This window comes from Paramormyrops kingsleyae, chromosome 14, assembly GCF_048594095.1.
Source record: "Paramormyrops kingsleyae isolate MSU_618 chromosome 14, PKINGS_0.4, whole genome shotgun sequence".
Taxonomy (NCBI): Eukaryota; Metazoa; Chordata; class Actinopteri; order Osteoglossiformes; family Mormyridae; genus Paramormyrops; species Paramormyrops kingsleyae.
Window position 1 is genome coordinate 17,373,269 of NC_132810.1, and position 20,328 is coordinate 17,393,596.

General features: G+C 50.1%; 1 protein-coding gene across 2 annotated transcripts in view; it reads left to right on the top strand.

Moving 5' to 3' along the window:
* dlgap2a (discs, large (Drosophila) homolog-associated protein 2a) overlaps positions 1 to 20,328 on the top strand; it is a 135,899-nt gene that overhangs the window by 4,994 nt on the left and 110,577 nt on the right. For both annotated transcript variants that reach the window (XM_023808299.2, XM_072698724.1), the window contains exons 2-3: positions 2,606 to 2,660; positions 3,362 to 3,409. In XM_023808299.2, the coding sequence (XP_023664067.2) occupies positions 2,606 to 2,660; positions 3,362 to 3,409 (103 nt within the window). The remainder of the gene's footprint in view (positions 1 to 2,605; positions 2,661 to 3,361; positions 3,410 to 20,328) is intronic.

Here is a 20,328-nt window from a genome sequence, read left to right on the forward strand (position 1 = left end):
TGAACATTCTGCTGGGGGTGGGGGCAGCCCCATCGGCATGGTTCTGGTTTTGCCTGGTGGCTGCGGTGTAACTTGACCTCCCCATAACCTTACGTGTACCACCCCCCCCCCCCCCCCCCCGAGAGATTCTGGGGGGCAACTCTGAGCTTTTTTTTTTTCTCTCCTCCACCACATGGCTGCTCAAGTGGCACTTTGATCACCCCTGTTGATCACCCCTGGGGAGAGCTGCCATTCGGGGGAATCAGCGGGTTGTTGTTGTTTGTTTTTTTTTTTTTGCGTCCATGGAAACGGCGACATCACCTGGCTCCTGAATTTGGGAAGCCGGCAAGCTTGGTTATCTTCCAGGAACGTTTTGCATTGCGTGAAATACCGGCGCCATAAATAGGTGAAATCAAACGTGTGTGCCGAAAGTTGAATATTAATGTTTTGTTTGGTTGGTGGTGTTCCACCTGTTCTGTTTCATGATGATAACAATAACAACAACTTTTTTATGGAAGTCGTGCTGCCTCCGATATCAAAGCTGCATCTGCAAGGGCTAAACAGTTTATCGTTTAAAAAGAAAGCAGTAAATGTGTGTTTACAGAGCGCCGCGGCCTCCCTCTCTGTCTGCACGACTGCCGGTGCTGCGGCGGGGTCGTTTTTTAAATTAGGGTGCGGAAGCCTTCGCTGACGGGGACACTAATTGATTAATTACATGGGTGTTGTGCGGGAGAGTGATAATGGGATTTTACACACTCGCCGAATGGAAGTTTATGGACATAAAGTGTGCTTAACTGTTCTGGCAGGGGGACGGAGGGGAGAGAGATGAATGCTGACGTCAGAGATGTGTGGAGGGGAGTGACTCTGTGTTTCGCTTTAAAAAAGGGAGGGACCTCTTTTGTGCCTTCTCACACTGACAGGGTGCCCCGGCCAGTCGGGTTGTGCTTTCTGAGCTTCTTCTACATTCTGACTCTCTGCGGGCAGCCTGATTGGTTAGTGGCATTGGGTCTGACGTTGAGGTGGTTCTGCATATAAATGAAAATGGGGGAGAACCGGCAAGCGAGAAGGGGAACCTGTGCAGTCGAGCGGGTCATTTACAGGGCAGCAGGTGGCGCAGTGCTTAAGGAACTGGATTGGGCCAGATGATCATCTATTAGAGTCCCTACAGGGGCTTTGTAGGTTGGAAGCTTTACAAGTTGTTTAACCTACATCACTTATTTGCCAGTACTTACACAAAAGTTTAATGAGACCATTAATTAACTTGTATGAATGCCAAGATAGGATCGTGATGCACCGTTCCTGAGGCGGCCAATCCCGTTTCATCTTTAGATTGATGATCAGCACCCTCTGAAGACCCTTTAGTGCTGCTTTACCCAGTCTGGTCCTTGGGGACCTGCAGACGGTCCACGCTTTTGCTCCCTCCCTTGGTAGGGAGCTGGGAGGGAGCAAAAACATGGACCGTCTACGGGTTCCCGAGGACCAGACTGGGAAATACTGCTACCGTGTAATCAAGCCCTTAGATGGCATTCAGCGTGGAACTTCCCACCCGTTATGAATGCCACACTATCCTCGGGGCTCTTTCCTGACGCCTCTAAAGGCTGCTTCGTTTCCGTGTTCTTCGCTCCGTGCTCCTCGTGGGCCTTGGCACTGCAGTGCTATGCTTTTTGTTACCCCCCGTCACTCTAACAGTAAGCAGTCGGCACGGCCGCCCTTTCCTTTGGGGGACCTTCCTCCCAAAGTTCCGGGCGAGTAGCTAACTCCAAGAGCTGGTGAATTTAAGGTCAGAGGGTGACATAGTGGTTAAGAACCTGGAGGTTGTTGGGTCTGGTCCTGAAGGGGGTGCCGATTTGCTCCTGGAAGCATACCTGGTGGTTTTAACCGCCCTGGCAGCGTGGCTCTGTGCTGTGCTGTGGTCCCGCACCAATAGCATTTGAGTTTGAGTCCTGAAATGGCTGTGTGCGAGGAGGTTGAGTGTTCTTTTCATGTATTCCAGCTGCCCCCCAACAGGCTAAAAATGTATTAGCGTCTCTAAATGGCCCGCGGGGGGGTGTGTGTGTCTGGGACGCTTGCTGCCGTGCTGCCTGCGCTTACCAGGACGGGCTCTATACCTGCTGCTTTAGATAAGACCTTTTCCTGAGTTTGCCCTAAACTGCTTCACTGCTTCCTGCCAGAGAGTGACAGTGTCTCTGGAGTGTATTTCAGGCGGTTAAATGAGGGGGGGTTAGGACGCCTCTGACCGGTACGTTTCATGTGCCGCTTTGCCTAGAAGGCTCCGGTCTAGCAAATCGACAGCATGCTGTGATGTAATCAGGTCATGTGACTGCCTATGTGTACAAGCAGCGGGGGTTGGGGGGGGGGGGTGCTGTCACTGCAGGGGGCGGCGTGACAGGAATGCATGATGGCTCGCATTTAGACACTGTGATGTTTGCGGTGAGTGCATTGGTCCGGTCGCCATGCTCTGGGTGTCTGTCTCAGAGCACCAACACACTCTGAGAGTGACACTCAACGCTACACATATCTATCTATCAAAGGACCGCCAAAGCCAATGATTATGATGTAATTTTCATGCATAATGCCCCCCCCCCCACACTGATTACAGTAACACTGTTTCCCCCCCCCCTTGCAGGTGTTGCCAGCCATACTGCAGAAACATTGCTGTATCTTACCTGACAGGAACAAAGGTAACTTCATGCACACGGGCCGCTGCCATCCGGCGGGTCTCTCGATCCTTAGGGCACTGTCTCCCAATCCAGTCCCAGGGACCCACAGACAGTCCATGATTTTGCTCCTTCCCAGCTCTAAATATTGTGGACTGTCTGACAGGGAGTGGGGAGGCAGCAAAAACAAGGACCGGACTGGGAATCACTGCCCTAGAGAATGTGAACAGAAGAATGTGATAGTTCTAATAATCTTATATGTGTGTGTATATATGTAATGTGTCTAACCATCTTAATGAGTTGGTTTCTTTAGAAAACCTACAGTATGACAGATTAATTCATTCTAATGAATTAAATACACGATTTATTTGAATGATATATTGTGGTTGAGATGTTTTTTTCCTCCTGACATTGAGGGGGGGGGGGGGGCGGATTTGTGAATGTAGGCCCGTACCAGAAATATATCCCCTTGGTGGATTTCGCTGTCCGGGGGGTGAACAGTTTCATGGGGGGTTCAGACTCTTGATTTTTATTACCGGCTGTGTGTCTGGTCGGTGGCAAACAAAGTTCGGGGTGGACGTGCCCCATTGGAGGTGGGGGCTCGGGTTACCGTCAGAATCGCTGTAGCAGAGTCTGGCCTCAGTGCCCCTCCCCCACGGCGCCTTGTGCTGTACGTGCTGAGCGCAGTGCCTCCTCCATTTGATCACCTCTCCCCGTTGTTCCAGGTGTGAAGAGCTTGCTGGTGAAATTGAAGAGCAGAGAGATTTACTCAGGTAACCACAACGCCCGCCCTTTCCCGGCCTCGTTCCGCGGGCCTGGCCGCTCCCCGCCACGCCGATTAAACGTAATTTGACGAACCCTAACCTTTCACTTTGATGACAGAGTGCGTCTGAAGGGTCTCTCTCTCCGGCAGAGCCCGCGCTCACCTTCCACGATGGATAGGCTCCGGGAACCTCGCTGTGATTTTTTTTTTTTTCCAACAAGCATTTCCATTAATACATCACACTCCGTGAAAGCAGCTCTCAATTGTGCCATTGCTTTGCTGATACGTTTGCTGATATGTGGGGTGATGGGGGGGGCGTTTTCCCCCCAGCAGGAACAAACAGGTAAAATGTGATGAATCTTCATTTCGCCATTTACCGAGTCTGCTGGGCTTATGTCCGTCTGCCTGGGTATTTATGCTGACGCAGGCAGTTGTCCGACTTAGGAAAGTGATAATGGTTAATACCAGGATACCAGGCTTGGGTTCAGGACCAGATCCCAGTGTCCTGCCAGCTCCTGAAGAATGCAGCCTGACCACCTCCTATCACTGTGGTCAAAGCTCACCTTTCTCCAGGAATGGTAATGAGCATCTTGCCGTTGACAGCCACGCCCCCTGGAGAGAGGCCCTGTGTTGCCGGGGGTAACCGTGATCCTGGTGCAGGCATGGGTACCGCAGGCCTGTAGCGGTCCGCCGCTGGAGCGTGACGCCTGTCGGTCGTCGTGATTGGACGCTGCCATCACATGGTCCGTCATCCCGTCCTTTGAAGGGCCAGCGGCTCGATACTAGGGAAGGTGCTCCTGTCTGTCACACGTGGCGGCCGCGATCTGCGGACGCTCAGACCCTGTGCCGGTGCCCCCAGAAAAACAGCACTTTCTCCCCCCACCCCCCTGACACCCCCCAGCTGCAGGAGCATGCAATGAGCTCCTCTCAGAGACCACCAAACCCAACTGGATACCCCCTCCCCCCCTTCCTTGGTAGTGCCACGCTGCCATGAACTCGCCAGGCTGCTCCGTCGTCTTGGGAACCACAGCGACAGACAGATTCGTCACCACACTGGAGAAAGGCTGGTATCTAGGCGCCGGTGGTTACGGGACGCAGTCCAGTGGGGGTTCCAGCAGGATCTGCTTGCTGGAACAAGATGTTCCCTCATATGATCCACCGTCAGACAGAGAGAGACTATTCGGCTGCTCATGCTTGTCCATGCACCCCTGTGCAGCCCAGTCCAGAAACCTTCGCCCCAAACTGTGTTCCTGTACCAAAGTGGGACTGACTCAACTTCCTGTATGTTAAGGATCCGGGTCTACAAGCACAGCCGGGGTGGGGGATAAAGGCACATCTTCATTCCTCATAAGACTCTAGTAAAATGTCATGTTGCACTAAGTCCCTAATAATTCATGTTTAAAGCGAGGTCACATCTATAGTTAGAGAGGAGCACAGGAAGGCATTAATTCATGGCGCTGCTTCGTGACCACGTTAAAAATGGCCCTCGTTGTCAGCTGTTAGAATGATTTTTGTGCAGATCACAAAAATGGGAACTGGGGGAGGCTTTTGACCTTGCGGAAAGTTGGGGTCGGACACGCTCCGCGTAGCGCTTGGCGAGAGCAGTTTTAATTCCTGCTTTACATATGCAGATCGTCCTCAGCGCTGTCGCCGGCTCCCTCCGTCGGCAGAGGCATTGTTATGACATTTATAAAGAAACACTTTATAAATATTGATGTGTCCTGTTCTGCCGCGATCCCCCGGGGATCGGGAAGGGGACGCGAGCCACGGCTGATCGGCGCAGGCCTGCGGATTAAAGCTTCGCCTTCCCGGCTGTCCTCTTCCCTGCTCATGCCGCATCACCGACGCGCCCAATGGGAATGCCTGATAGCGCGTCCACCTGCATGTCAGCCAACTAGAAAAGGGAGAGATGTTTGGGGTCTGACGGCATGAATTGGACACGCAGGACTCTGGTTCCTCTCCCGCTGCCCACCTCTCACCTCGGATCGGGATAAGATGGCCGGATTTTCTTCTGGGGCTCAGGCTGAGGACGGTGTGATTAAATGACTACTTTTCCTTATAACGATTCCAAGCCTCTCTTTTGATGGTGTTCAATGGAGCCTTCATTTCATATCTCCCCTCTGCCTGTACTTCCCTTTTTCTCTAATTTTTTCCTCATTTGCATTTTGGTGAGGTGGGCACTTAAGTTGTTACTCTGTGTGTGTGTGTGTGTGGACTGAACACCTTTTCTCGCAACTTTCTTCTTTGAACAATGCCCTTGGCTTTGAGAGAGACAAAAAAAGTTTGCAAGTACAGAGAGAGACAAATCTGCATGGTTCCCTGGTAATATCACCTCCAAGGCATGTATTTTTAAATCAAGAACAATATTGACTTTTCTGAACCTTGATTAGTCACCGTGAGTTCCACTCATTGGCGTCTTGCATGGAACTGGCTTACAGCATCATCTGTCAGCCTTATTTTTGCCCAAAGTTTTGGCATCGTGTGCAAAAAGATCTTTTTCATCTTTTTCACTGGGATGCGTAATGTGGGGAAGGCTTGTGGACTTCCTGGTCGCTGTGAAATACACGTCTTTTGAAGACAGGATACAGGTTTTTGTCTTAAACTTCAAATTTCTGTTCAGTAGTGGATTTGTGGCTCTCTGCCTGACCCTTGAATAATGATCGTTCTTTTTCGTTCATCTGGACCCCAGAAAGGCATAATTACTTTGTATAACACACCTGAGGACTTGTTACAGACAAACATTTCTTAGGTGTCCTCTGTCCACATCTGCTGTTCTGGTGTCATACCCTAGTACAGGAGTTCTCAAAGTCCGGCCCATGGTCCGGATGCAGACTGAACCTCAGATTAATCTGGACACAGCTGAATCAATATGGTTAACTTCAAAATTCTTAAAGTGGTTGGAAGTACAAATATACAACGTAGCACCATCAGGTTCCATCTATTTTCCATAACTGCTTGTCCTATACAGCATCACAGGGGGTCTGGAGCCTATGGGAGCCGGGTAGTGAACAACCCAGGAGGGGGCGCCGACCCATCGCGGGGCGCCGACCCATCGCGGGGCGCCGACGCATCGCAGGACACATTCACATGCACCATTCACACGGGTAGTTTGGTAACTGCAAGTAGCCTCAGCATGTTTTTGTACTGCTGGGTAAAACCGGCGCACCCAGAGGAAACCCCACAAGGACACGGGGAGAACATGCAAACCCCACAAGGACACGGGGAGAACATGCAAACCCCACAAGGACACGGGGAGAACATGCAAACCCCACACACATGGAGCCCCAGCGGAGACTGGAGCCCAGGTCCACAAGGTGGGAGACGACAGTGCGAACCACAGCACCATTGTGCCGCCCCCAAAAGGGTCCCATTTTTGTTATGTATTGATGACTGTATACAAAGTTATTATTAATTCATTAAAGTTCATGAAATGCTCTTTTGTTATTGATAATTGTTCCAAGCCTCCTACAAAAATCTGATGTGGACCTTCGATCAAAAAGTTTGAGAATCCCTGTGTAGTGACAGATGCAGCCTGTCTGGAGTTTATCGATTCCCAGGGTAACAGTTGACCTTAATATCTAAGGGATTATTAGGATCTAGAGAATAGTTTGGTTCTTCCTTTTGATTTAAAGGGAAGTTGTTTACTTTTATGAGCTGGGAGTCGTGTGGGTGATTTTTGGTGTTTATATGGCAGTTGGTCGCTTTCCTCGTTCCCAAAGGTGACCCATACATGAAATCATGCGGCCTCTGCTTTTATTAATAGCTTTCTTTGGGTTTTTGTCTTTAATTTAGGGTCAGCTGGGTGGTTGGGGAAGGATCGTATGTAGGGATGCAGGTAGGCTGCTCCAGTGATGGACGGTTATCTGTGTTTGTTAGTGGTGTTGCTTTGAGCTTTGGGGATTTAAGTTTTTCCAGTGTTTTCCAAATGATTTTCTTTAAAGGTCCCATCCTCGTTATGTTTCAGTTCTGAGTAATGAGGTCTTCCTGGGGGGGGTGAACCCTTGGGCGGATACACTGGTAGGACAAACGCACAGCTTTGTTGGTGTAGCACACGCTCAACCTGGCATCGGGACACAAGGCTGTAAATGATACAGCACTCCTGAGGACCAGGCTCCTCCATCACTAAAGTAATCCATCTTCCCGTCATTTATTTGACTTTTATTGTACATCTATTCCCCCCCCCCTCCTGCCCGAGGTGGTCTGAGCCGCCCCCAGTCTGTTGTCAGAGGGAGCAGCTTCTCCAGTCATCGGTTCAGGCAGCTTGATTAAGAGGCTACCCCACCCCCCCACCCCCCACAATTTCTTGGGCACTGCCTTCAGTAACCACAGTTTCATTAGATCGCTTGTATCCATGACTTTGGCAAGGCAATCAATAAGGATGGCATTGTTGTTCCAAGATGAGTTTGATGAGACGCCGTTCTCATTCCCCCAAGGTCTTCTGTTAGGGAATGAAATCTTCTGGCTGCCTCCTAGTGTACAATCAGCTCTGGCGTAAAAAAAAGAAAAAAGAAAAGAGAAAAAAAGAAACTTTGAAGTGGATCACAAAATAAAACAGAGTAGAGTATCTCAAAGTCCTGGTTTATTTTTTCTCCTCTCAAGAGGCTTTAGACTGAAGGGTCCCTTAGCTGTGGCATCACTGCCTGCAGATTATTCTGTCAGAAAATGATTTACACCTGGATCAGCAGCTAAATGTAGATTTTTATCCGTATAATAAGCTCTCTGAAGGGGCCAGCAGATTCCTTGTCCCTCCGGATCCCACCGGATCCCTCCGGATCCCTCCGCCAGTCCCACTCCTGCTTTGAGGTTCCCGGCAGCGTGTAGCGTCAAAGTTCGGCATTTCTCATCTCTGACAGATTTCCTGTCTTTCTATAAACATACTCTTGTATTTAACCTGTAATTGACGGCACACAGATGCAGTCATTAATTATTTGTAACAGCTAGTCCAAACTCACAAAACAATTGGATTAATAGCTGTTACGGAAGTGGTTGATAGCATTTTGCAAAGATTTATTTGCATAATTATATAATCTGGTTTGCACCCATAAAACTATACAAAAAATGCTTTTTCAGATACTAATTAAGTTAAAAAGTTACCCTTTGTTCATGTCCCAGCCAAAAAAGTGTCACATGTTGTGTTGGGGAGGAAACGATTTGTCTTTTTTTTTGGTCAAAGTGGGGAAATCTGTGATGGGTTGGTGCCCCGAACTAGGTTATTCCCTGGGATAGGATTGAATCTGCACCCCTGTGACCCCCCCCATGGGTGATGGGTATGAATGCAGGGATGCTGGGGGGTTTAAGGCACAAAGTAAAAACCCCGTCATGGAGAACGTTCTTCATCTGGGATTCCGGTTGATCTCCGATCCGATACAAATCTGCCAGTATCATGGGAGGCCTGGGCCTGGTCTGCACTCGCCCGTTTCGCCATGGTCACGCCGCAATGATATCATGAGAGCCGCTGCTCTGCTGGTTCGCTGCCAGCAGACCCGAAACTTGCAGGCGTCTGCAAGATGGAATGTTTGCATTGAAAGGAAAAAAAAAACCATAAAGTGCCACACAAAAAAGCCCGTGTTTCTGGGCGAGCCGGTAATGGAGACCGTGTAATTATCTGTCATTTTCCTTCAGAGGAAGTATCTTTGACTGACCTTTCCTGTCTGCTCACCTTGAACAAGGCATGCTGTAAAGTAGCAGACTAAATCTGATCATTTTCGAGCCGACTCCAGTCCCCCCAACGTGCTGCCTTTCGGTGACGATGGGGGCCGCTTCCCGCATCTGGTTTCTATGGAGACGATCGCTGATGTCAGTCCGGGGTCAGCGCGATATTGTGGATTTTGTCAGTTAATTCCCCTCTTTCTGAAGTCTGATCATTTAATCATTCGGATGTGATGAGACAAAGGGTTACCACGGCGTCCGAATGAAGCATTAGCAGGGAATGGGGGAGGATGAAAAGCAGCCATAAGAGTGTGCCAATGGGATCTGGTGGGACGGCGGCGATCACGGTGCGAATGGCCGCCCAAATGAAGTAATTATCTCTGAGCCCCGCGCAGGGGACGGGAGGCTCCGATAAGGTAACTGCTCGTTAGTTGCACAATAACGATGTGGCAGAACTAATTGAGCATCGCTCAAAAGAGCTTCTGAATAGGGCTGCCAGGCAAGGTCATGCAGTGCCCCCTCCCCCTTCCCCTTCTGCTCTTCGCCAAATGGCACCTGGTGATTGGGCACCTGCCCTGCTCATCATAATGAAGATTGGTGTGCTGTAGACCTGGGGTGTTCAATCTGGGAACCACAATCCCCGCCCAGTGGGCTGTAGTGCAGGTGCAGTGGATTCCATTTTGTAAATGGGGGGGTGGCTCAGTGGGTTACAACGCTGTGCCTGTGATCGGAAGGTTGCCAGTTTAAGTCACAGGCTTGGCAAAGTGATGTCATCTTTGGGCCCCTTGAGCAAAGCCCTTAAATGCTCCATGAACTCTCTGACCCTGTCTTCTTAAGTGTACAGACATTGTTTAAAGTAAAATAAAATAAAATAAAATAAAAACAATATGGGTAAATTCTGGCAACCTCTTCCCCAGTCATACGACACTGATAAATATTAAGAGGGGGCAGAAATATTCTTCACCTTCTTGGTTTTTAGTTTTTCGTCATTTCATGTGATGATGCATTTGTGGTGGGTGGAGTCTCAAGCTGTCGTCTGTTTCCTTTTGGGGTCCCTGCTGTAGGTCTACCCCCCCCCCCCCCCCGCCCCAAACACCCTGTGTCTTATTGTGCCCTCATTCCCTCAGATTATCATACATGTGGGAGTCATCAGTTCCATCACGCTGCAAATCGAAATGATACATTATCTTGTGAGGTGGGGAAAAATGGATAAAAGGCATTGTTAAGGCCAATTAAACTTTTTTTGGGGGTGGGGGGACATATTTCATATTTACACAGCAATTAAATTGCTGGCGTGTGCCCTTATTTGTTTTATGCGATTAGGAGTTAATGAGTCGTCAAGAATGAGGCACTTGCCATTTTGCTGGAACTTTCTGCTTTTCCTTCTGGGGTTCATCTGCAAAGGACACTGTCGTGGTGAGTGTTGGGGCCGTCGTCTGCACAGCCCTGCCGTTTGTGACGGGAGCCGTCCGTCTGATCCCAACAATGACAGCCCTAGCCCCCACCCAGCCCTAACCTTAATCATAAGCAGGCAAACAAAATACAAGAGTTTTGGCATTTTTAGTTTTTTGATTGCAGTTGCATAATTTTTATAAAATTTGAGTTTCCCCTTGTGGGGACCACTTTTGTCAAAATAGGTTTTTATCACATTGTGGGGGCATTCGGTCCCCACAATGTAATGTTTACATGAGCCACACACGTCTTCCTCTCTCCTATCTGCACCGTCCGCCTCGGTCCGCAGCATGTTATCGGGTCCGACACACTATCTCTCACGGGAGCCGGGTCTCATGATGCTGCTCATCCTGCAGTTACGGTTCTTTTTGTTCCTGAAACAAAAAGAAAGGAGATGAATGCGCCGCCCGCCTTATAGCGTGTGCTCCAATCCGTGCCCTAATTTTAGCCATTAATTCGCACGTTAATATTTCAGCATCGCATCTCCATTTTCACCGCTTTTATGCTTGATTCATGCCGTCCGAATGCCCTCGTTGGTTTTCATGCCGTCCGAATGCCCTCGTTCGTCTTGCCACGGAGGGTTTCACACCGCGCTTGGTTTCGTTCGCTAATTCCGCGTCAGTTGCCGTGACCCTGCAAACCCAAGCGAGCGGGGGGTCATCTTGGCTCCAACCGAGCTATTAAAATATGGGTGGCTCATTATGCAAATGGGGGAGGCAGGGGCTCTTAAAGGGGGGCTTCGCCTGTTGCCGTTTTGGACGGTGGCCTTGGAAGCCCAAGCTGCTTAAAATTCAAAGTGTGACGCCATTATTGATTCCGACTGCCCGCACCTTGCTCCCGTCGGGCTCTCCGTACCTCCCTTTCAGCTCCCCCGTTGGCGCTGGGGATTCCCCAGCTGGGTGGGTACGGGAGCAGGGGCAGCTTGGTAATCTGACTCGGGCACCCTTTGCTTGCCACCTTCTACCCATGACTTTTCACACCCGCAGCTCGATGCTCATTCTGCTATCAGTGCTACAACTTCCTACATCTATATGCCTGTTAGGCGATGAAAAGGCATAAAACGCTGATGCCGCAACGTCCCTGAATAACACAGCAACCATTAAACAGCAAACCATTCAAGAAAACCTAACCACAAAGCATGATGGGACTGTCCAGTGCTGAGGGACTGCTTCGCCTGCCTCTCAACGCTGTTACAATATTATATAGTGAATAATAATTAGTGAAGCAATTTAAGTTAAGTGCCTTGTTCGAGGCACTGTAATGCCCCCCTGGGATTTGAACCTCCAAGCTACTGGTTCCAAGTCCATTACTGTAATTGGTATGTAGTCAAGTTCCGTGCTCTTCGGTGCATGCAGAAGTGCAGTGTTTTGGTACCTTTTGTACTGGCTGCTCCTGAGCTTCTCCTGGGGCCTCAGGAAGGGTGGTAATCAAGGACCCAGACTGCAGGCTGCCCTCTCAAGTGCCTGTGTGCGTTGAGGAGACCTTTTGACTGTACTTATCCCGAGCTGCTCCGGCGCAGTCTGGCTGTACGAACGGGTAACATCATACGCCGCCGTGCATGAAAATGTCAGCCAGACGGCCAGAGAATAACAATATATAAAAAATGCAAAGCACCTGTTCTGTTCCTTGCCTAATTAGTTGCCTGCTCAGGTGAAAGTGGCGCGGCATGCAGGAATACCACTGAATCCAGACAAGACCTGCAGGTTATTAATTTGATGTCTAGAATTGCTCTTGCTTTTTCCGCCTCACGTGTACAGACCTGCACTGGGGCCTGCTGTGTGTATTCACTGCCATGAGAGTCCTGCCTCACTGCCTCTGCCGTCTGCAGTGAGCCGGCTCGGTCCGCAAACCGTTTGATTAACTTTTTTTAAAAATTTCTGCAGTGTCTGGGCTGCGCCGCAAGAACAGTCGCGTTGCGCTTAGGCTGTTACAGAGATGTGCCAAATGTGCAGGATTTTTGCAGTCGGGGTGTGCATCAGGTGACAGTCTAACACGGTGGCTGTCTTTCGGACTGGGGGGCCTTCTGCCGCTCTCCTGCCCAGCCCTCCGATCCTCCGCATCTGTGCCGCCAAATTGGACAAAGAGGCACTGGCCAACCGAATCCAACAAGCAGGGAGGTGTTTGTTTTTGGTGAGGGGGGGCTCTCAGTCTCCCTGGCCCACACTGGCACCAGCTGCACTCTGCTTTATTTATTTATGCGATATCTGATTAGTACAGGAAGCCCGTTACATAACAATGGATCCACAACCGGAACGCGAGAGTAAACATATTAGCATGTTGCCTTTCAGTTAGAGTTTAGTTAAACCCATAGGTTTAACCTTCACGCGAGGTCTAGGGCGGCGGTGCGTAAAGACAGCTGTGCGCCCATCTGGGGGGCGTCTGTGTCTTCAATCAATTCCCCCCTGCCCCCCCCAAACCGAAACGGTGTATCGGAGGGCAGGCTTCAGTTGCTGTTCCAGGAGCAGTTTGCCCAGTTAGGCGTGCTGCATTAAAAAGGTTTGTCGGAGTGTAACCCAAGGAGAGGCTGTATATATTTTTTGCTTCTCTAATTGAAGAGTATGGAGCCAGACGGAAGGTCGCCGGGCTGATCTTAACTGGGCATCCGAGTGGAAACTCACATGCTTTGTCTCAAATTGCATTTTGTGCGAGATGTGTTTAATTGAAAGAGGTTGGTTGAACCATGAGGAATCGAGGATGTGAGATGGGCCGTGTGCCTTTGTAGAGTTCGGCACACTTTTAGAGGACTGCGGGAGGGGTGACTGGATTATCATGAGTGAATGAGACTTACCGGAGAGCCCCGCTACGTGAAATGTTCCCAAACAATAATGGTTCTTTATCAGTTAGAATCATGTGATGATGTAATTAGATGCTCTGCCCAATCCCTGCTGACTCTTCACGGTAGCCCCGCCCATTGTCATTCTGTACGTCAGTGGTATAAACCCCGTCAGAACCCATCTGTCCTGAAAAAAAGATCCATCTCCCCCCACGTGTCGCTATCGCATCAATCCCGTCTGATCTACCCTCTCCACAGAGCAAATTGGATTGACGCGGTGTAATTAGCGGATGCTATATTAGCGGTGGTAATTAATTGCCTCGCACGGCTGGCGCTCGCCAAGCACCCCCCCCCCCCCCCCACTAAGTGCGGAAGCCATGCCTGATTATGAGCAGTCGTCCCCCTGGCCCCCATTTGACTGTATTCCCAGCCCCGTTTCCCTCCCCGAGCCTCGTTAGGAATTCCGCAGTGTTTCCTATCAGGTACCCCATCATGCCTGCTGGCCTCCCGCTACAGAGGGGGAAGAATGAACCCCTCAGCCTGAACCCAGGACTATTTGCTCTGGAGCCGCACGATAGGCTGTAGACAAGCCGTGCGGGGGCGCTATGTGGGGGCCGAGAGCTTGTTTATCAGACAGGAGTTGAGTGCTCAGTCAGAGTGAAGGTGGACAGTCATGCACTGCCTGACAGCTGAGTTTATACCTGACTGGCCTGGGGTCTCACTGACCTGGGGCCAGTTTGCGTGGCCAGTTTGACATGGGTATGTATAACTATTTACATCCCATCACAAAAATAAAAAATAAAAAACAACTTTAACCCCAGAAATGCTCCACGGGATCTACATAAATGGCTTGACGCTGCGATTGGACCCCAACCTCTTACCTCTATATATCTGTGTGTCTCAAAGCAAAGCATGATGGGATACACAAAGAGAAGCATTCCAACGTACCTGCGCTCATACTTGTACAAATGGCAAATAAAGCATCAATTTTTTTTCCCATTAGGGTGGATGTTGATGTGGGGGGAGACGTGTCTCATATTTTAGTTTCACTTCCGCTCACCCTAATAACCCGACATTTCATCGTCGCTCTGCGTGCATCTCTGTGGCAGGCTGGCACTCGCGCCAGCCCATGCCATGGCCTCACTGCACAGGCCACAGCTGCGGGCAGGGCCGCTGGCCGCCTTCCCGGCGCTCGTAACGGCTGGCATGTTTCCCGCGCGCGTCTGCATGCGCCAGTACGTTCCTCTCCCATTCTCTGTAGGCGGTTCCAGTTCCCCGGGAGTGTAAAGCGAGAGTAAAGTGGTAGCTGCGGGAAGATGTATCCCTGGAAGGCAGCTGTGTGTGATTCTTGCCGCACGCTGAGAAGGCGCTGGGGGGGCTTTCCCACTCCCCTCCACGCTGGATGTCTGCTCCCACCTTCCTCCGCATCAGCCTGGTTGGCCCATCCGCCTTCCCACCTCGGAGCTACCGTGTCCGCTACTCTCACGGCGGAAGCACATGCTGCTGCCGCTGATTGGAGGTGCTAATTAGCCCAGCATGTGAGCATGCGTGTGTTTGTGTGTGTGTGTGTGTGTGTGTGTCCTTGTAGACACTTGCTCCCACGCTATGATCTGAATGTGTCTCTTAAGCCTGAAAATCTTCCAAATTGAGTTTGTTCTCAGTGTTTCACGCAGTGCTTCTTTGAAAGTGCAGAGGTACAGTACATTTACCTGCTTGTTTCAGTGGAGATCTTTTGGGTGATATGAGCTTTTGCAATCAGAGTATGTCCGTGGATTCACGAGCCTGTACTGGATGGACGGATGGGTGGATGGATGAATGGGAGGGGTGGATGGATGGATGAATGGAAGGGGTGGATGGCTCTCGAGCTTGTGACCTTGACTATGCTCACGTCCTGGTGATCTATTCAGGATCTACAGGACATCTGTTCCACTGCTTCACCAGAAGCCGGCTGACCTGCTTTTCTATATTTAAAATGCTGCGTTATTGCGCTGAAGACAAACAGGCGACCAAGCTGTCCGATTATGATGTTACAAGGGCAAGTGTGGTGCTCTCCTCTGCCGCGTTTGGTTTCCTGCTGGTGCCCATGTGTGAGAAGGTCACCAGGTTAAGCAGAGTCCCTGTCACAGAAAGACACCTAGTTTGGCAACTGAAAAACTTTTATTTTTTTTTACAGATTCTTTTTTTGTCCTAAGTGAGAAGGTGGGGTCAGACAGTCCCCGGAGCATTGGAGAGGTTAGGTGCCTTGTTCAAGAAGCCTAATGGTAAAATTGCTCTGCTGACCATGGGATTTGAAACAGCAACTTTCTAATTAGAGGCATGGCATCCATACCCACTGGGCCATAACACCTCAGTGCTTAAGCTTTAAGCCAAAACTGGGAACGGTGTGGGAACGGAAGATCCAAGACCCAGTTGAAACAAATAAGGCTGTTAATAGGAGCCGTAATATTACCGATAGTCAGTCTCAGGCTTTATATGACTGATATTTTGTGACTAAGAAGTTATAGACTCGGTATCATCGACTTTGATGGGGAACATCAACAATCCATCATTATTACATATTAGCAGCAATTGGTGAGGAATTGAATTCGGGGCTCGGCCCTGAAAGCACAGGGAACCGTTTTATCAACAGATGGCTGAGGAGGATGGGAACGAGCCACGGAGAGGAGGAGAAGGAGGAGACCGCACAAATGATCCTTCATTAACACCAGCCGACTGAAGGTAATTCCCAATGAAATTGAGGTGGGCAGGTGAGAGAAAGGTGACGAAATGTCCTGGAGTGATAAATATTTCTGACGTTTCGGAAAAAGGGGGTCAGATGGGAGGAATAGCAGAGAGGGAGGCCGCGAGCGTCTGAGTTCCCAGCCATGATATCCACAGTCGGCCAGCGATTCCTCACAGTGTGTGGAGCTCCCTGGGCTGCCCTTCAGGGCCGTTATCTCTCTGTTCTCGCCGCTCATTCCCACATCCACCGGAGGGGCCTCGACGACCAACTGAGCTTTCAGCGCCACCGGTCCACAACGTGCCAATTTCAGAATGTGCCGGTGTGTCCGAGGGAAGTTTATCTTCTGAGGGGCCGTGGTCCAGATGCCCGAAACTCTTCAGATCTCCATTTTCTTAAGATCTTCTCTGTGGGGGCATCAGTTCATCCTCAGTTAGTCAAACCAATATTTCATCATATAAATGAAGATTAATGAGGACTCTGCGATGGGTTGGCGTCCCGTCCTGGGTCTTTCCCTGCCTTGCATCCATTGTTTCCTGGATAGGCTCTGGACCCCCGCAACCCTGCATACAACAGGTTTGGAAAATGGAAGGACAGATGAAAATTAAGACTGAAGGAGATCCCACCCCACCCTCGCCCCTCCACTTCAACCCCATACCCAATCCTAACCCTCTTCTACTTTGCAGGGGGGTGATGGGTAAGCCCTCTGTGCCTGTGATTGGAAGGTTGCAGGTTCAAATTCCATGCTTGGCAGATTATTCGCATCTCCACTGCTCCAGAGGTCCTGGATAGACAGCTGACCCTGTGCTCAGACCCCAGGCATTGCTCCCACCTCTATATGTGTGTATGTCTCAAAGGAGAACATGATGAAGCACATTCCAATATACTTATACAAATGGCAAATAAAGCATCTTTTCATTTTCTTATGGGAGTGGGAAGGTCTCTCTTCCTAGTAATAATCCTCTGCTTCCAAAAAGCGTCGTCACTGACATGCCGCCTGCGTGTGTAATTAGTTTTGCGGATTTCGTGCTCATGTCGCAGGCAGGCTGTCGGAGGATGGTATTTGGCACAGTATTGGTACAGCGCTGTTTTATTTTGCGATATTTCTCTGTTCCCGCCTCATCCCCTTTCCATGTGTGCACCGCTGCAGAGAAAGCGTACGTTCTGCCCCCTCTGGAGCCAAGTAGCCCGGCTAATGATGTTGCCTAGGAGACGGCATCCAGCGAAACGCCCGGCCCCTTGGCCGTGGACAGTGACAATCTGTGATCGTGCCAGCAGGGGCAATCGTACCTCTGCGTCCCACCGTGTCTCATGCCAGGTGGTCCGCTATAACTTTTCTTCCTCCATCATTTCCTCTCTTCTGTTACTGTGCCTGCTTCGGGTTGGGGGAGGGGGGGGCTGGTTGTTATCACTGTTGCCCCTCCTCCCCCGCAGTTGTGGGCCCCTACATGACGTCTTTGTTACGATAAATTAAAGGAGTGCCAACGTGGTGCTTCCGTTTGATTCTCGCGTGTCTCCAGCTAGACACGGAATATTATCTGAAGCGCGCGGAGATGAGTGATCTGCTTCCCCCCCCACTCTCCCCCTCCCCCCCGCCATCTCTCTCTCCCCATCTCTCTCATCTGCGGGCCCCCCGCCTCGGCGCCCCGCATGCCGGCGCTCGGCTGGAGTGCCGTGTGCCGTTTCTGTCGGCGTGTCTGTTGTGAATTTCATTCCTCACTTTTTTTTTTTTTGCACATGTTGTTTTGGAAAGGGGCGGCGCCCTAACCCGGGGCCATGTTGCGGTCCCCACGGGACGGCGTGCAGTGTGATGGTGCCAGGTTTTCGGCTGTTTTCCTCTGGGTAGAAATAGACTCGCACCACAGTCGATTTCTAAGAACTTTGCACCGGGGACGAGGCCCCTTAACAGCCATCTGAAGAAGTGCAAAGGAGTAACTGAAAGTCATTACTAGCTGAGTAAAACTTCCTTCAGCTCCCCCACCCACTCCGGTGGCACATGACGACGTATTTAAGCTGATGTGGTACAGCTGGGTGTGATTACCTGTGTAACTTTTGACTCGGGTTACACCATCCCGCTGTGTGAAGATCTACGGTACGCAGGTAAATGTGAGCCATGTGATCGGCCAATAGTGAGAGAATCTGTTGTTCTGGCAGTTATCCCCTTATTAAACTGCCTCATCGGTCTGTGAACTGCTCTAGGCTTGGGGCATTGTGATGGAGGTGGACTGCTGGTCAGAACCCAATTGGAAGAGTGTTTTTTTCTATATTTAGCAGACAAGGAGAGATATTTATTTACTTATTTTTAGACAGCAGGGTGAAACAGTTCCTGGAGCAAATGGGGTGACAGGCCTCGCTCTCACTCTGCCTGACCTTGGGATTTGAACCTTAGGTCCCCCACAATATAATATAAACCTATTCCACATGTACACACAGACACACACTCTGTCTGTCTGGCTCTCACTGACTGACTGACTGATGGATTGGCTGTACACACGACTTATTAAATGCATTGAGTGTACATATAGACAGGATTCTTTGTGTTTTTCTTCCCCCCCACATAATTTTTCATGCATTTAGTCCTGTTGGACTGATGATGGTTGGGCTCAAATGACCTCGCCTCAGCGGTGTTAATGAATTAATTTAAAGAACAAAAGAAGATTCAGGGACCGGAGCCAGGTGGCGTGATAAGACGAGGTCCTGTACGTGTCATCCAGGAAGGCGGCCAATCACCGCTCACAGATTTACATCTACAGGGAAAAATAATTCAGTTTTCCTGACAGTCTGCCTCTGCATGCTGCTGTTCGGATGATTAGCTCTGGCTGGGCATCCTTAGGGAGCAGTGCCACGTCCTGCTGGCACCTCCGGAACACGGCAAACCAGCAAGCCGGTCAGGCTAGCGAGTCGCCTTCAGCTGTTTCAGAGGAATAAAACGTCCTGCGATTTGGCAAATAAGACATGATGGATAGATGTAAAATAAGAGCCGTCTCTGCCGTGAAACGAAACAAAGCTTTACTGACTGTTCGTACAAAGTGCGTTGGGATGTGTTCATTTTTTTTTTACGTTTCTCGTCTCGCTTTCCTTTTTAAGACTCATTTAGAGGTTAAAGACAAACCTGCAGTCCAAGCACAGGGTCGGGCTCTCAGATCTTTGGTCACCGAGGTCACCGCTGCCCTTGTTTATCGTCCCGGCCGCCGTCCACAAACGTACCCACATCTTGTGGCGCTCTGGGGGTGGTGCCGAATGCCTGCTCACGTGATCGGATGAGAATCCCAGAAGTTAGGCAGCAATGAGGCACCATCCCCTCGTTTTTGGACCTCGGCAGATGTGGCTTGAAAGACAATGAGGCAACTTCTGACATGCTGGACTCAAAGTGAGCATCAGCATGGAGGCCTCTGGGGAGAAGTTGCCAGCTGGGGCAGTGGAGTTACTGCTGTTGGTCTTACTGGATACTCTGTGCTCTCTCTCTCTTTCTGTTTTGCTGGATTTGCAGCTGATGATCCTGCTTTGTTTAGTGGTTCTGTACTATATTGTATCTTCCGGACCATTTTGTCCAGGACAGCCACTGCCTTGAATTATGCATAGTAACCAGTGAAATTGCCCAGCTTCTCCAGTACTTCCCATGATTCTCAGCTCTCGGTCACATGTGGGTTGCCATCACGGAGGTAAGTAAAAGCTGCTTGCCTGGTGTCTGTAGACCAATAGCCGGTTTCTTGGTTGGTTTAAGTTAGGGAAGGTCAGCCCAAAATAAGAAGTCAGGGTGCAGCTTCCGCAAATTTGTAAACATGCGTACCCTGTTTGCCTGCAGGCACTCTCTCTTCATCACACACACATCATCTGCCTCGTGTGCATCATCCCCCCCCCCTCCCCAGTAGCGTGGGCACCTTCCCCGCGGCCACACGGATTTCAGCTCTTCAGAATCCGTGTTCTGTTCCCCAGGACACAAACATACTGCCGCCGCCGAATGTTTATTTCGCAGGATGACGCAACACGTTTCGCTCGGCTGTTCTGTGGGACGGAGGGGACGAGTTTCCAGACAGTATAAGACTCGTCAAAGCTCCCCTCAGGCCTGATTTCATATGTGCTCCTGTTCGCCCCCTGCAGGATCACTTGAGTACTACACAAGGTCATATGGACCTCACCTTCCAAAACTTAAATGACTTCTAGCACTCAGCCAACTTAGGTACTGGTAAAAATAAATAAATAAAGCTGATTTCTGTCATAAAACCCAGCCTTTATACTCCCTTTTTACAGGTGAATGTATTTTGACGTAGGATACTGCAGCAGACCTCTCTGGAGACTTGAACTGATAACATTCTGGCTGCACGTCCCTGTCCTT